The sequence below is a fragment of the Gekko japonicus genome, unplaced genomic scaffold (genome assembly GCF_001447785.1).
Source record: "Gekko japonicus isolate JY-2015 unplaced genomic scaffold, Gekko_japonicus_V1.1 scaffold207, whole genome shotgun sequence".
In the NCBI taxonomy this organism is placed as follows: Eukaryota; Metazoa; Chordata; class Lepidosauria; order Squamata; family Gekkonidae; genus Gekko; species Gekko japonicus.
This window is the reverse complement of record NW_015175363.1, coordinates 698226-714413: the sequence shown is the minus strand read 5'-3', so window position 1 is coordinate 714413 and position 16188 is coordinate 698226. Positions and strand designations below refer to the sequence as shown.

At 42.2% G+C, this 16188-nt stretch overlaps 1 protein-coding gene across 3 annotated transcripts in view; it reads right to left on the bottom strand.

Moving 5' to 3' along the window:
* GBE1 (glucan (1,4-alpha-), branching enzyme 1) overlaps positions 1-16188 on the bottom strand; it is a 249753-nt gene that overhangs the window by 119815 nt on the left and 113750 nt on the right. For all 3 annotated transcript variants that reach the window (XM_015425426.1, XM_015425427.1, XM_015425428.1), the window contains exons 4-7: positions 16004-16129; positions 13726-13861; positions 10822-10912; positions 6789-6998 (exon numbers count right to left, since the gene is read on the bottom strand). In XM_015425426.1, coding sequence (XP_015280912.1) covers positions 6789-6998; positions 10822-10912; positions 13726-13861; positions 16004-16129 — 563 coding nt within the window. The remainder of the gene's footprint in view (positions 1-6788; positions 6999-10821; positions 10913-13725; positions 13862-16003; positions 16130-16188) is intronic.

Genomic DNA, 16188 nt, shown 5'->3' with positions numbered 1-16188 from the left:
TAAAATCCCAGGATGGGTTTCCCCTATTGTAGCAATTGCGAAACCTTTGTTATGTAACTTGGAACAGAAGTATTGCTACGAAAAACTATTAGAAACAAATAACAAACTAAGAGATATAGAAAATTTACAAAGCCAAGGTAATGAAATGACATGGTTTGAAAAATGGCAAATACTAATTAGATATAAGGAAGATGAAAAGAAAGGTTTTTATAAGAAATCTACAGATATGGATAAAATATGGCTGAACTCAGGAGAAAAACTCATAAAAAACTATATAATTTTTAAATTGATATTAGGATGCAGGACGACCCGGTAAAAAGTGTTATGAAATTATAGGCCAAGGATCTAGGATATGAGTTGAAACGGGACAAATGGAACAGGATTTGGGAAACTAATATTAAAATTACCAAATCGGCGCCTTTTAAGGAAAATATATACAAAGTAGTAAATAGATGGTATTTGTACCCTGCTAGGTTGGCTATGTATTCATCTGTAACATCAAATTTATGTTGGAAATGTAAACAGAACGTGGGTTCATATTTCCACGTGGTGGACTTGCAGCAAAGCACAATCCTTCTGGTTGATGATACAAAAAATATTACAGGAAATGACTCTAACCTCCATACCGTTGAAACCAGAACTGTTTCTTTTGAACATGATTCCAGAAAAAAATGGGAAAACAGATAAAATAATCTTGATACATAGTGTGACTGCTGCTAAAATTAGTTACGCGAAATACTGGAAATTAGAAAAAACTCTGGACAGGGAAGAAAGCATTGAAGCAGGAATACATTTGCATTTTTTGGATGATAACCAAAGTATCTGGAACTATACGAAGATTCCTTAAAAGACTACAAATAATCAATCCAAATATGGAACAAATAATTACATCTCATTAAAAAGATTATAAATTGCCCCCTTTTTAAAAGAAAGAAAGAAAAAGAAAAATTGAACTGTATTTTGAACTTGTTTTCCTCCTTTCACTTCCTTACAACATAATTTCCTTTATTTGTTGAAACTATAAAGTACACTGTGTTCAGACTGTATTGCATTGTAAGGTAAACAATTGATAAGATCCATGACTTACTGCTGTGAACTTCTTGGTTGCTTTTTAATATGACTATAATAGCTATTGTTTTGTAAATGGTGATTCTCTGTTTTGAGATACTCTTGGTTGGCACAGCTAGAGCTTAAAAGTTGACAGAGACTGTATTTTTAGCCATGGGGGGGTCAGCAGACATTAATGTAACATACTTTACTTGGGAGGATCTGAAACTTATAATCTATGATACAATTACTTCCACTGTTAAACGGATAATTAAAGAAACTGTAGATCCAATGCAGAATAAAAGGGAGGTATTGCTATTAGAAACTACAATCAAGATGAAGGAATTCCAAGAATAAATTGGAGATATGGAGCAAGATTACAACCAAATTGACTTGACCCACAGAATGAATTCTGCACCTAAAAAGAGAGACAAAGTACCCATAAAAGTACATATGAGAATTACCAAAAAAGCGATAAAGAAATTTCCAATGCTCTGAAAGCTGTAAAAGATGCAATATTTCAGAGGGAAGAAACAAAATAATTCATGGAAGCTTCAACTACTTCAAGTATGGAATACAGATGGTTACCTTCAAAAGAAAGCTTTTCTACATAACAGGGGGGAAAGACACAGAACTAAGACTTTACTGAAGAGAAAAAATCAGAAAAGGAAAAAGAGGATGAAATTATATAAATGACATTGGTTAGGGAAACTTATGATTCCCCAATTGTCCAACAGATCACAACTGTTAGAAAATATTTTTGAGTCTGTGTAACTGAGTAGAATCTTTGAATTGTTCATAAGTTAATAACATTATACTTTAAATCTCTGGATGGTCTCTCAACAGTTCCATGTAGATGCTAAAAATATGTGAGACAAAACAGAATTTATCAAATACAATATCTCACGTTTTACGGGGCCAAACAGATATCCCCTAGCACCACATTCTGGAACTGGCTAGCCAGGCAGGACCAAACCACAAGAAACAGAGTCCTAAATGTCTATGTTATTCAGTTAGTGCAGAAAGACAATATTAAAAGTAGGGACGGGCGCGAACTGGGAACATGTGGTTCATATTGGTTAATGGTGTGCACAGTTTGCAAACAGTGGACAGGCACAAACTTTTTTACACTAGACGAACCAGTTAAGTTTGTGAGTTTCATGACATGGTAGAATGCCCCTCCCCAGGATGCTGGACAAAATAAACATGTCTGGCTGACTCTCCTCTACCTGCCCACCAAGTTTAGTGAGGATTTGATTTATGGGGTCCAAATTACGGCCCCCCAAGAAGGTGTCCCCAGGAAAGTGCTTTCTGGGGAAATGACATGCACAGGTTCAGGAGGTTCAAGAGCGTACAGAATGGATCCTGTGCAAGCTAGATACACCAAACTCCCCGTGGACCTCTGGCTGATTTCCCTCTACCTACCCTCCAAGTTTGGTGAGGACTGGATTTATGAGCTCTCAATTATGGCCCCTCCAAAAGGTGCCCCAATCTTCCATTGTTTCCAGTGAAGAAAGAAAAAAACTGAAGGTGGAGGGCATTTTTGCAAACCCAGCACAACCAGTGCCATGTGTCTAGTAGTGCCACTGTGGTAGTGCAAACCCAACAAGACTAAAGATTTCAGTTACCCTGGAGAAAATTGCTACTTTGGAACGTGAACTCTATGGCAATGTACCCCACTGAGGTTCCTCCCCTTTGAACCCTGCCCTCTCCAGGCTCCATCCCCAATCCCCAGGTAACCCTACACTACACTTCCCTCAAGAAAGAACTCACTACTCCTCACCCATTCTATCCACCCCCCAGATAGAAAGTAGAAGCCAAGAAGAGCACGGGTCAAGCATAGAAATGGTAGACTTGTCGACATCCTCACTGCAATCACTCAGATTCAAAATAAACGACACTGGGCTCTGGGATTGGTCTGCAACCATGTTGATGAATAATCCAGATTAACCTCACCATGGTTAAATATAAAATGCCCCCTCACAGCTTTGCACATCATCATGAAGAAATAAAACTGTTTCACAGCCTTTGCAGATAGATTAGTCATTAAAATGAGCTCTGACTTTTGTCTAGTTGTATGCTTTGGAGCTTCTAATGGAAACCCTGGGGATCTCAACACCAAGTCTAATATCACCTGCACAAGAAGGAAAGGAGACTGTTAGGTGGCAGCATTACCTGGTGTGCTCACGCCCAAAGAAGAGCACAGCCAGTTGAGATTCCAAAAGCACACTGAACTTTTATTACAATAAAATGAGACCTTCAGGCAGCCAAAGCATCCCAAGGAGTCTGAAGCTGGTGTCTTTACATTCAGTTTTTATACAATGATGTGAGAAAACCTTAAAGACCTGCACAAATGTCTGGTATGACATATTTTCATTTTTCTGGAATATCACTGTCCAACAAGCAATACATTCAAACATATGGTTTCTTCCTGTAAGAATTTTCTATTTTCTTGGTCCTGTGATCTGGGGCTGTCCAGTTCTAATTACTTAAAACAGTCCACCAGACATTCGGTTTGCCTGTGACCCTTTCACTTGGCCTTCACCCAGTTCCCACATCCTTTTTTCCCTTGCCAGATGCTGGTGTCTCTTAGTGATGTCTCTTAGCTCAAGTTGCATGCTGTGATATATTTTTAGCTTCTTAGTAGAGAGCTGCTTTCTGGCATTTAATAAAAGTTGTTTTAGATCGTTAGCCTTGTTACCTTAAGATTTACCTGAAATATAAGCATTGCTACCTGGTGTATCAGCAGGACGAGAAGTACACCAGCAGTTTCTTTAAAGTCCAAACTCCCCAATATCAGGTACATACACTTGAACTCTGTCCGGCAAAAGCACTTCAGAAGTGTAATTGCTGACCATTAGACCACAAAAAGACCCACCTCCAGCTATCCAAACTTAGCTGCTGCTGTGTGCTAATGGATACAGCTAAGGAGGTCCACTCTTTTCACACTGTGCAATCGGGTTTCAGAAAGCTATCACAATAACTGATTTGTTTATATCAGACCTGGTATTCAGAAACAGCACATTTAAACTTAGCTAACTGTTGTCCGGGGGTGAAGGTCCCAGTCCCACCCCCACCCCCACACTCACAAACCTTGAAGGGAGCCAGATGGATGACAAAAGAAAAAAAACAGGAAATAGCATTTCGTAGTTCGGGGAGGCATCACCGGTGTCTCCCAGGTTCACAGTTGGATTACAGGAGGGACTTTCCCCAGGGTGAGGAGAGGCCGGTCGCAGTGACAGGGAAACAGTGGATGGGAGCTCAGGCGGTGAAGGGAGATTGGAAACAGGTGTGTCCGCCTTACTCCATGTTGAGGGTAAGGCTGGGGATGGGCTCATAAAGAGAGTGAGAGTGACCCATTGGGAGCAAGGGTTGGCTTTCAGTCAGATCCTTATGGGGGAGGAGAGGGATTAGATGGCTCGGTGGGGCCTTGCCCTGAAGGGGAAGACTTAAGCAGGGTGCTCAAGGCTGGCCTGGGGGGAAGAATGTGGGAGTGACCCAGAGGGCTAGAGAGAGCAATGGAGAACCCGCAAGCAGGAGAGAGGCACTCGGGTGTCTGCCAACTCCCCTCCTCCTGCATCATTTGAGGCCACTGCCAAGATCCCTAGCATAAAAGTCATGCCCTGGAGGAGTCTGCTGCACCCAGCATCTGTGGTCCCAGGACACAACACCTGTTAGGAGTTCATAGGCTGTGTTGGCTGAGAGAAGAACTGGAATGAAGCACAATACATGTGTCTTCCTCTTTACACAGGACCAGCTCATGACATCTGTCACCTCAAGCATATCTGTGATACAATGAGAATCTGTGGTCTTCCTCATCGATGTGTGACAAAGAGGAAGGTAAGTTCCAGAGGTGATGCTAGAACTGCGGAAACTTGCCTTCTTCCAAGAGGGAATGGATATTGGGGGGGAGGTGATTGGCTGCTGCCTCCCCAACCTGTACTACAACCTGTATCATCACTTCCCCAACTCATAGTCTCTGGCTGGTAACTGATATCTTTGAGGCAGAGGAGTGTACTGGAGAGATGACAAACTGTCACCTCCTGCCTGACCTGTGCACCTATATACTAGAAAGGAGTAAGGCAAAATAGGGCACCACTTAATTTTCTTCCTGGGAGGCAAGGCAGTTGAGGGGTGTGTGGAACCAGGTACAATCTGTTACAAGCTGTGGCTGGTTGGCTTAGACTGAGTCGACTGAAACAGAATCCGATGAAGATGGAGGTCCTGTGCTTAAGCCAGGGTGGCCCGAGGTTAGGGATCCCACTCCAGATCTTCGATGGAGCGCGGTTGGTGCCAGCGTGGAGGTTAGGAATCTGGGAGTGCTCCTGAGTGCCTCTTTAACAATGGAGGCCCAGGTAGCAGCCACTGCCAAGTCAGCCTTTTATCATCTTCGGCTGATCAGGCAGCTAGTTCCCTTCCTTGAATGCAACAACTTGGCAACAGTGAAAAACACGATGGTCACCTCAAGACTAGACTACTGTAATGCTCTCTACATGGGACTGCTCTTGTTGCAGATATGGAAGCTGCAGCTAGTGCAAAATGATGCGGCCAGGCTGCTAATGGGTCTACCACCCATGCGGGAACACTTCCAGCCTGTGCTGAAAGCACAGCACTGGCTGCCAATAGCATACCGGATTCGCTTCAAGGTACTGGTTTTGACCTTTAAAGCCCTTTATGGTCAGGGTCCGGCATACCTGAGGGACCACCTTTCCCCATATGTTCACCAGAGAGCACTGCATTCAGGGGTCCAAAACCGGTTGGCCCTTCCAGGTCCCAAAGATGCCAGGTTGGTGATAACCAGGGCCAGGGCCTTCTCGGTGGTGGCTCCATACTGGTGAAATGAGGTCCCAGAAGAGATCAGGGCCCTGCAGGACCTCTTACATTTCTGCAGGGCCTGCAAGACGGAGCTCTTCCACCAGGCGTTCAACTAAGCAGTCGCATCATACACTGAGGAGTGTCCCTTTGCCCTGGCCTCACCATCTTCAGCCCGCCCATGCTGCATATATATAAGTAGATCAATGGAGCTGGTGCAGGAACACGATCGTTATTGCCACCTATGGAGTATGGTTTAAAATTGAAATTCTCTGCTCTTGCACTTTATCTGAATATTGTTCCAGCACCTTAGGATAACTGATTTTGTTGTTTTGGTTGTTTTTATGATGGATTTTAATTGTATTTACATATGCATTTTATGGAAGCTGCCCTGAGCCTGCTTCAGCAGGGAGGGTGGGGTATAAACTGAATACATAAATAAATAAATCCATGCCTGGCATGTACTACCATGCTGCCACCCTCCTCAAATTCTGCTACCCCAAGCAGCTGTGTGGCTTAGTTTTGCAGTGAACTGCCCCTGTCCTTAACTGTCTCATCCCTTTTCCACTGCTCTCTTCCCCTCTGCTTACAAAGGGATGGATTGTGGCTGCTATGCTTTATAAAATGTTAAAACACATCTTGTCCAAAGCTCTGTCAAATATCTTTCAACGAGCTCTGTTTCCACAAGTGGGATATGTGGGCAGGGGCTATAAGAGTAAAGGAAAAGTGATGCATCAAAATAAATACACAAATCCAGCTTCACAAATCCAGAAAAAAATGGATCTTGAAGAAAATGAAATTTTATGAAGTCATCAATGTACAGAAGGTAAGAAAAATGCAACATGCAACTGTATTTATTTATAAAGATGTGTAAGGCACACACACAAATATATAAATAGAAAGGAACCTCAGAGGTTACTTATACCTACTTGGCATAGTCAAAAAGACGACTGTCCCAAAGCGAATGTGTTCCTCTAGGACCAGAGTGAAAAAAAGCTGAATCCGTGCCATCAAATTTGTTCAGGCCATCTTCTGAATTTTTTGATGCATGACTATGTACAACATCCAACAGTACAATAATCCCCATTGAATGGGCAACATCAATGAGTTCCTTCAGATCATCTGGTGGTCCATAACGGCTAAAAAGTACAAACATTTAAAATTATATATTCAAGAAATTACATTTTACATTGTTTTTTCTAATTAATTATAACAGTACATATTTCTATTATATTTACTAACGAAAGGGCAAACATGGTGTGACATAAGATCCATAGCTTGGAGATAGTTCATAGGCCTTACACTCATAACATCCTTTATACCTCTCGTTAGAGGGCCTAAGGTAGCAAGGCAGGGGAGGACTTCTTCCTGTGACCTAGAAAAGCTGTCACAGGACACAATACTAGACTAATTGGATCAATGGCAGTTTCTGTTACTTATACAGTATTTTGAAACACTACATACTTTTGAGATAGAGATTTGTCGTGGGTCAGCCAGGGCTCAGAGAGGGTGAGGACTCCTCAGGAGAAAAGAACTCCTTAGGAGAAGAGGAGCCCCATGTAGCCAGCTCTGTGTCAGCAGAAACTGACAAGCAGGAAGGTGAGCTGCAGGCTTGTCAGGATTCACAGCCAACAGCCGGTAGAGAACCACCAACACACTCCAGCCCTGATTCAACAGGTAAAACTCAGTTGGTTGTTTCCAGCCCTCCAGTATCACCCACACCTTTAGTGTACTGCAGACAGAGGCTATGAACAGAACAACAGGAGAGACAGCAAAGTGCATGCCTCCTGGCCCAACGCCAACTACTTGACTAGTTGCAGGATTACTCCTGAGCAGCTAGCTATATGCATGACCCTTAAGCATATGGCTATAAAAACCAACCAAGGAAGGCTATTAGGTGTGAAAGCAATCCCTCTGACTCTGCAACCATTGCATTGGGTCCTGCCTCTACCCTCCGACTCTTTAGGTCATTTCTTGACTCTGCTTTTGTCTTCCTCCTGAACCTGCTCATGAGTAACCCTTGGATTCTCAGACCCTGCTCTATGGACTAACTCCTGACTCTGGGCTTAACCTTGGATCGGACCTTGACTATACTTTTTGAGTTGGTGCTCTTGTCTTACTTGCTCCTGGGCCGACTCATGAAAGATCTAACAAAAAAGAAAAGCTGGTGGGGAAAAAAGTTTGCTAGATGGTCTTAGACAAATAATTTTCACCTTACCTCAGATTTGTATAATCCTACTTGAGTGTCAGTGAGAAAGGTGGACCATAAATACCCCATCATCCAGCTAGGACAGGCTGAGTGGCTGGCTCAGGTAGGGATTTGGTTCGGGCAGGCCTGGGGTAGGAGGGTTGGCACCCCACCAAACCCCAGGGGGAATAGCCAATGGGTGGAAGGCAGGGGGATATGGGTGGCTGGACCCTTCATGGCTGAAAGGTCTAAGCTACACCCAAGACGAGTGGGGAACGAGGAGCCAGGGCCAGATTGAGGGGATGTCTGGAAGGAGGCAGGATGACTGCCTTTAAAAGGGAGGCTCCAGGAACAGGCCACGGAGGAAGGTGTTAGCCAGCCCAGGTGTGATGCTATGGGATGAGCACAGTCCTCATTCTGAGGCCTGGGGAGTACCCCCCTCAAAATGGGACAGAACAGTAGATTCCCTGCAGGTGGTGTTGGAGCAGGAGGAGCCTCACAATCTACCTTACACTTGGACCACATTCTATTGGCAACATTAAAACTAAAGGTAATTGCAAGTATATACAAATGTATCACTTACATTTTCTCTCTATACTATTTATAGTATTTTTCTATACTATTTATAGGATTAAAGTAACAGTTATAGACCCTACCTTTTTCAGCTTACACATTTCAACCATGCATTAAAAACAAACAAACAGGGAGTAGGTAAGGAAGAGGAAATGATCTTTTTACTCTCCCTTTCAACACTATGTACTCTTAAATCCCTTATGTGAGGGGAAATTCTTCCTCACAGATTAAAAAAAACTACATGGACGGCAACCTATCAGACTGAGAACACATGGTCAAAGGTGCAGCGTCTCTAAGGAAAACTGGAGTTCTTATGGAATCCTTTAAGCAAGGACAATTCTTTTTTTCCCTTTTAGTTTAAATGATTCTGGCATGTGGAAAGGGGAGAAAAATGGTTTGGGAGAATGAGCACACTAGGTGAACTCAGATTAATAAATACTCATGCCTGAGCACTTCTCGCTGTTGCTAATAGTCACCAGCAGCAATAAAGCAATGGACACCTCCAACCAGTGTTCCCTCTAAGCTGAGTTAGTGTGAGCTAGCTCACAGTTTTTTAGCCTCCGGCTCACATATTTTTCTCTTAGCTCAGGAAGGATGGCTCCAGAGCAAACTAATTTACGCAGTAGCCGAATCGCTCACTCACAACTTTAATGCCAGCAGCTCACAAAGTAGAATTTTTGCTCACAAGACTCCATAGCTTAGAGGGAACATTGCCCCCAACCCCTCCAGTGGGGGGGTGGAAAGATGGGTTTTATTTATTTATTTATTTATGGAAAGAATTGTCTTCCATGCCTTAAGGTTCTGCTATATGCACTGCTGCAGCCTTCTCTCTTTTCCCTGTTTTTGACATGCAACACACTTTAATATAGGGTACTGAAATTCTCCAAGTCGCTGGCACTTTGTTATATCCAAACAAAAATGATAAGATTAATTTACCAATCATTTATCTATGGCAATGTATATCTTCCCCAAATCTGGAATTACTAATCCATTTAAATTAAATCAGATGTTAATCTTACTCCTACAAACTCTGTGGTATGTGTTTGGAAGTCTTTCCATTATATGCCCACTTTCAGTGATGAGAAAATAAATGATTGGATACATTTACAATGAAATGTTAAAGCTGATACTTTAAAAAAACCTTGCACAATTTATCATGCAACTCACACTGCATGGGTTACAATAGTACACATACATAGAAGCATGAGTCTTAGGAGAGCAGAAGCAAGTATTCTCAGGGGTTGAAATGAATTATCACTGTATTCAAGAATAGTTCAGAAACTGCTGATTACAAAGAAACCAAGCTCGTAAGATACCCTTTAAACATCACATCAGCACCATGGGAACTGCTTTGCTCTACATTCTTTCCACTGCACTACTGTACTGTTTAAACTTCTGCAATCAATAGGTCTTAACGTGAAATCAGTTAAAGGAAACGTCTATAATACAATAGGCCAGAGCTCTAGAATGAAAACTAGCATAAAATCCCAACAGTCTGCTCAGCAGTGTGCGATTCACCTAAATTAGGATCACAGGATCAGATAAGGTGGGGGAAAGAACAAAACAGAGGAAGCAGCTATGCTTATCTCAGCTAATATACATGTGTTTGTATGCGTGTGTGTGTGTGTGCACGCGTGTCCAAAAGTGTTGCAATCTTAAAGTCAATTCAGAATATGATCTCAACACTGTAGTAACTCAAAATTACTACAGTTACAGTTGAGGACAGCAAGTGTTTCCATCCTGCCTGGCCTCTCCCTTCTCCCCCCCCCATGGGGTAGTGATAATGTGGTTTATTTATGCACCATTCTGAAATCGTTGTATTGTCTACTGTTTTTAATTGTTTTAATTTTACTGTATGTATTTTACTGTAACTGCTGTTCACCACCCTGAGCCTTGCACATGGGAGAGGGCGGTCTATAAATTGAATTAATAAGGAAATAAGGAAATAAAAAGCACAAGAGGAATTTCAGAGCTGAAAACAACTTCTGGACACAAACACAGGTTGTGCATTAAAAAAAAAGTAATATAAAGGACAGATCACCATACAGATTGTAAGGGATATGTAAAGCCCCTTCTTAGCTTTTGCTACTTCAACCATTAGAGCTTTCAGATAGTTTGCTCCTTGAGACCAGGATGGGGAGAGACAAAAGAAAACTTTAGGGAAAAAGACAAAATAATTCCAATGATCTCTCATAACATACCTTGAGGCTGCAAAATAACTTGTAACCTGATAACCAAAACTGGCATAATAAGCATGTTCCATAATAGCCATCAACTGAATGCAGTTATAGCCTGTATTTAAAAAGGGAGATGGAAAAGTCAACAAAAGCTCCATTTTGTTGGCAGTCCTGATTACTAATTATTACTTTTAGAGGGAGGGAAAAAATGTTCCATTTAGTAAAAAGGTATAATCAGACAATATATTATTCTTCCCAAAAACAACAATGGAAGCGTGACTTCCCCATCCAAACTGGAAAGATCAATTTCTCAAGTGATCCCCTAGGTCTACTGAAATATTGGTTTTTAAGGAGTGATACTGAGATGCAAATATAATCTTAATTTGACTTCAGAATATTAACTATGCCAATCTGCATGTCCTGAATTTCAACGGCACTTTTGATATTTACAACATTGATCATAAAAGAGGAAAAAAGACTGACTTCTTACACACATGCTAAAAAGTTGTGCTTCCCTTAATGTTTCAAACATATTCCATTTCTACCTAATCGTTAACATATTTTTCTCCAAATTCATTTCCCTGAAGGAATCTCTCTAAAAGAACAAACTTTAAAGGCAATGGAATTCTACTTTGAAGCTCACTGAAGGAGCTCGGGACCAAAGGAAAAGAAAAAACCTTTCTTTTTGTCCCTTATCCAACCCAAAATGTTTCTCTGTGATATTAAATGAAGGAAATCTGAAGGGAAAAGAACAGTTTAATGATGAAACCACAGCACTTAAAACAGATCTTTTACTAAACTAACTTTTATGTCAGCAAATAAATGCCCCTTCAGCCACCAAGCAAGGATTACAGGCAGATGATAACCTTCAGATCTGTTTGATAGTCTGTGTAGGCCACAGTTTCTCTTGATTCTTAGTTTTAACTAAAAAGAACCAAGAGGTGGAGGCCATCTGCTCGATTACTTAGGCAGCAATCCTAAGGCACTTACCCAGGAGTAAACTGTTAAATACTATGGGATTTTCTTCTAAGTAGCCCTGAAAAGAATTGTTTTTCTAGGCTGCAATCCTAAACTTAGTAGAGAGCAAGTTACACTAAATCCACTGGGACTCACTTCTATGTACATAGTATATAGTATTATATATACATAGTACCAGCACACTATAGTCATTTTATAATTAATCACAACTGTTTTCAGTATAGTTTTTGTACATACAGGCATCATTCTATCAACAATAGCAAATCAATGTCACTTGACTGTCCTTCACACTTTCTTTGACATACACATTTCTTTTTTAGCACTGAATTATCACTATCAATATGTGTGACTCTCAGCGTAGCTCCATCTCTGGATACTTAAATCCAGTGACTGGAGCCATGAGCAAACAAGACAGAAAAACCCCAGGTTTACATTAAAAACTGAAATCTAAAAATAAATAAATGGGGGAAAAAATTAAAAATGGAGGATTAAAATCTCCCTCAGTAATAGAAGCATTATCTGTACCTTTAAGGAGAATCTTGGTGGCCATTGTGGGGTTGCTGGGCAACCACAACAATATTGCCAGCCTTTAAACCTTGGTTTGAGTCAGTAAAATGCATGGGGGAGGGGGAGAGCCCTTTCTAGGGATATTTCCAGGGATGTGCAATTCTACCCCCTCTCCCCTTACTCTTGCCATGCAGGGAGAACTGACTGGCCCAGCAGCAACCACTGGACTACTTGCTACCATGCAGTCTATACAACTCACCGAGGTGTAATGGCGGATACTGAACATCTGATGCCTGACAACTTGGCCTGGGCCCAGCAGCATCATGTACTTGACTGGCTGGGCCCAGCAGTGCCACCACACAACTCACCTGAGTGACTTGCTACCAAGTAACTTTTTTGCCAGACTTTTCCCGGGGAGAGGCTGCCAGGGGAAAGGAAGAAGGGAAAGCTGACAGCCAGTGTGTGGTAGAGGTTAGAGTGCTGGGCTAGGATCTGAGAGACCAAGGTTCAAAGTCCCCACTCTGTCATGGAAGTTTGCTGGGTAACCGTAGGCCACTTACTTTCTCTTAGCCTAAACTACCTCACAGGGTTGTTGTGAGGATAAAATGGAGGTGAGGAGGATAATGTAGGTTGCTTTGTGTCTCCATTGTGGAGAAAGGTGGAGTATAAAGTAAATCCTGGACCCATTCCAGTCCAGCTTTCGCCCTGGCTACAGGATGGAGACGGCACTGATCACCCTTACGGATGATCTTCTGCATCATCTGGATTGGGTTGGTGCTGCTGTTATTAGACCTAACAGCAGCTTTTGACAGAGTTGATTACAACCTTCTGACCCACCGCCTCGCCAACATGAGGATATGTGGGACAGTTTTGCAGTGGCTGGTCTCATTTCTCCATGGTCAGGGACAAAGAGTGGCACTTGGGGAGAGGACATCATTGTGTTAATCTTTGGTATGCGACATTCCCCGGGGGCGATCCTCTCCCCTGTTATTTAATATCTATATGTGCCTCCTTGCCCAGATAGACTGAAGGTTTGGACCGGGTTGTCATAAGTATGCTGATGACATTCAGCTGAATCTGATGATGGACGGCTGTCCGGATACTGCCCCAGACATTGTGGCCAAGGGGCTTGAATGTCGTGGCTGTGTGGTGAATTATTACATTAATAATTGCAACTGGAACTTTATTTCTAGATGTTATACACTACAAATTATCTAAAAACTAAAAATGCCTGGTTCACAAGTGTTTTTCACAGCCTTTTTAAAAAGAAAAACAATACCATTGCTTCATTAGAAAAGAATGTTCAGTATACTAAAATGCACTGCTATGATGCATTAAATATCAACATGGAGACAATCCACAGACTCTTGAAATGAGCTTTTCTAATAAAAGCACAGGGCTCATTAAAAATTTATCTTGGAAGAAGCCTCAGATATTACTTACCAAGATCCTTGACTTTCGGAAGTACATTGTGTGTGAAGTTTTTATATGAAGCTACTTTCCCTTCAGGGGAAGCAATTCCCACATGAGATTCATAGATCCTTAAGCTTTTAGGCCTCTTAGGAATAGGATGTTTCCGCTACACAATGGAAAATGGTTTGGGAATAAAATGTGAGAAGCTCTCAGATATATTAGACAAGAATTGGTAAGCTGTGCTAAAATCTGAACCAGCGTATTCACTTTATGGTAAATGCAAGGGTTGAACATCAAATGATAAACTGGAAAAGGGAAAAAAAATACAGCAGTCTTCAAACTGATGCAGGCTGTGAAAGTTTCCTTCACATATTCCCTTTGGACAGGGCAGTCTTTACAGCTAGCCAGAGGTTGAAGAATTCACATATTCAGCTAGCATCTTGGGATGTTTTATCCCCAGCCTCCCTCAGTGCAATGTTTTATTGTGATCCACTTCTTGTTACTTCAAAATAATGTTCCTTCCCGTCAGAGAATCTTTCCCATATTCCTTTGTCTGCCAGTGAACTCCTATATATTGCAACGTATTTTGTGGTACAAGGTAATATACATTTCCAATTCACATAGGATACTGGACTCTCTGCTGCCCCATTCAAAACCGAACTGTGTGCCCTGAAACATACACAGTGCTCTAGAGTGACTGCAAACTGCAGGGGAAAAGCAATGGTGGCACTGCCCACCTTTCTACTATTCTCACTGAGGAATCCCTGCTATGCTTCTGGGGAAACTCAGAGTTGAAAACTGGAGCATTAAACACGAAGAACAAAGCTTGCTAATTCCATCACTACTGTCTGTAAGGTCCATCACCTACTGAAAGTGTTGCACAATTGAGAGGGGGGTAGAGGGGGAGGAATACCATCTATTTCTACCATTAAATCCAAAGGAATAACAGTGCAGGAAAAACGTTGTGAATTAATATTCAATGTTTTGCATATTATCTAAATTGAAATTGCAAGGAACAGATAGAAGACAGCAATGTATACATATCAAGTCTGTTCACAGCCATAAGTTGGAATAATTACTGTGGCTGGGTATGGAGGAGGGACAGGAGACACTGAGCAATTGTGCCCAGCATTGGCTCAGCCAGGTGGTTCCAATGCTGTTTTATGCGATCCACCCTCATTTGGCCAGCAGACCTGATGACTGGGCTCCAATTTGGTCCACACCACAAGTTTAAAAGAAGGGCACTGGAGGCACACTGGGCATTTGGAGCAGTCAGCCAGCTTCCCTTCCATCTTCTGCTCCTGGCAGGCAGCATCCCCCACAACCCCAGCAAGGAGATGCAGCCCACTACACAAGGCACCTGACAGCATAAGTATCCCTGGGGGGTGGAAGATCAGGTGTGAAGGGAATTCTGTTATGTGGGTTAGCAAACAAAGCCTAGGGATGAGGTAGGTTCTCTTGCTCCACAGAAGTAAGAGCTACTTTGACAGGGGAGCGGCCACTCTTCACAACTTGCTTAAGGAGGAGTGTGTCCATGCTGCCTTCCTGTTCTTCCCAACTACATTGTTGAACTTTGGCAGTCAGATCCACACTGTGTAGCATAGGCAGAAGGCGTAGTTGAATCCACAGCACATGAAAAGTGATCTGCAGGCTTTTATGCACTGGATGGGAGCAGAGTAAGGGCTTTGTAGAGCTCAGACCCCTGAATGATCTTAAAAAGGAAGGCCCTATTAAGGGGCTCTCAGGGTGATGGGAATGACTACCACCTTAAGTGCTGACATGTTGCCCACACCCTCCAGATGCTGGTAGTGGAAGAAACAGCAGCTTCTGCTGTGTTCAGCCCTAAGACTTGCTTTCTTTCCTTGGTTACCCCAACAGGAAAATGGGGGGTGGAGTCTGCTCTCAGTATTTGGACTGCCAGCTCTACCCACTGTCTCCAGCCTATGCCCCAGCAAGATCTGAAGAACCTGTAATGAATAAAGTTGTGGCCTCATTTTCCCCAGTCCAGCATGTCTATGTCATTTTTTTTCTCCCTCCCCTTCAGGCTATTCCCCACTCTGACCTAAGAGTTAATTATTAAAGTGTGGAATATTTCCAGGGTGTCAAAGCTTACTCATGTAGGTATATGTCGGTACATATGTATTACTAAATGTTATTTTCTTTTAAAAAGTCTTTATTACAAAACCCTGTTACACTTGGGGGGGGGGGCGTGGACCACTTTTGAAAATAAGGAAATCAAATTTAGGGAGAAAACCCTATTCACCACATTAGTCCCCAACATACATCTAACTTTTTTAGAATAGCTTACTTTGTATGGGGTTGGTGGCTCCCAGTGTATCCACTCATAAGTCACATTGGTGCCTACACGAGCTACGTATCTCGCCCAAGGAGAAATGCGATAGAAAATCTCTCCACTTCGGCTTCGTATTACTACCTATATTTAAAAAATAAATTAAAATAAAACATATAGCAAACATGAGAACAGCAGCATTC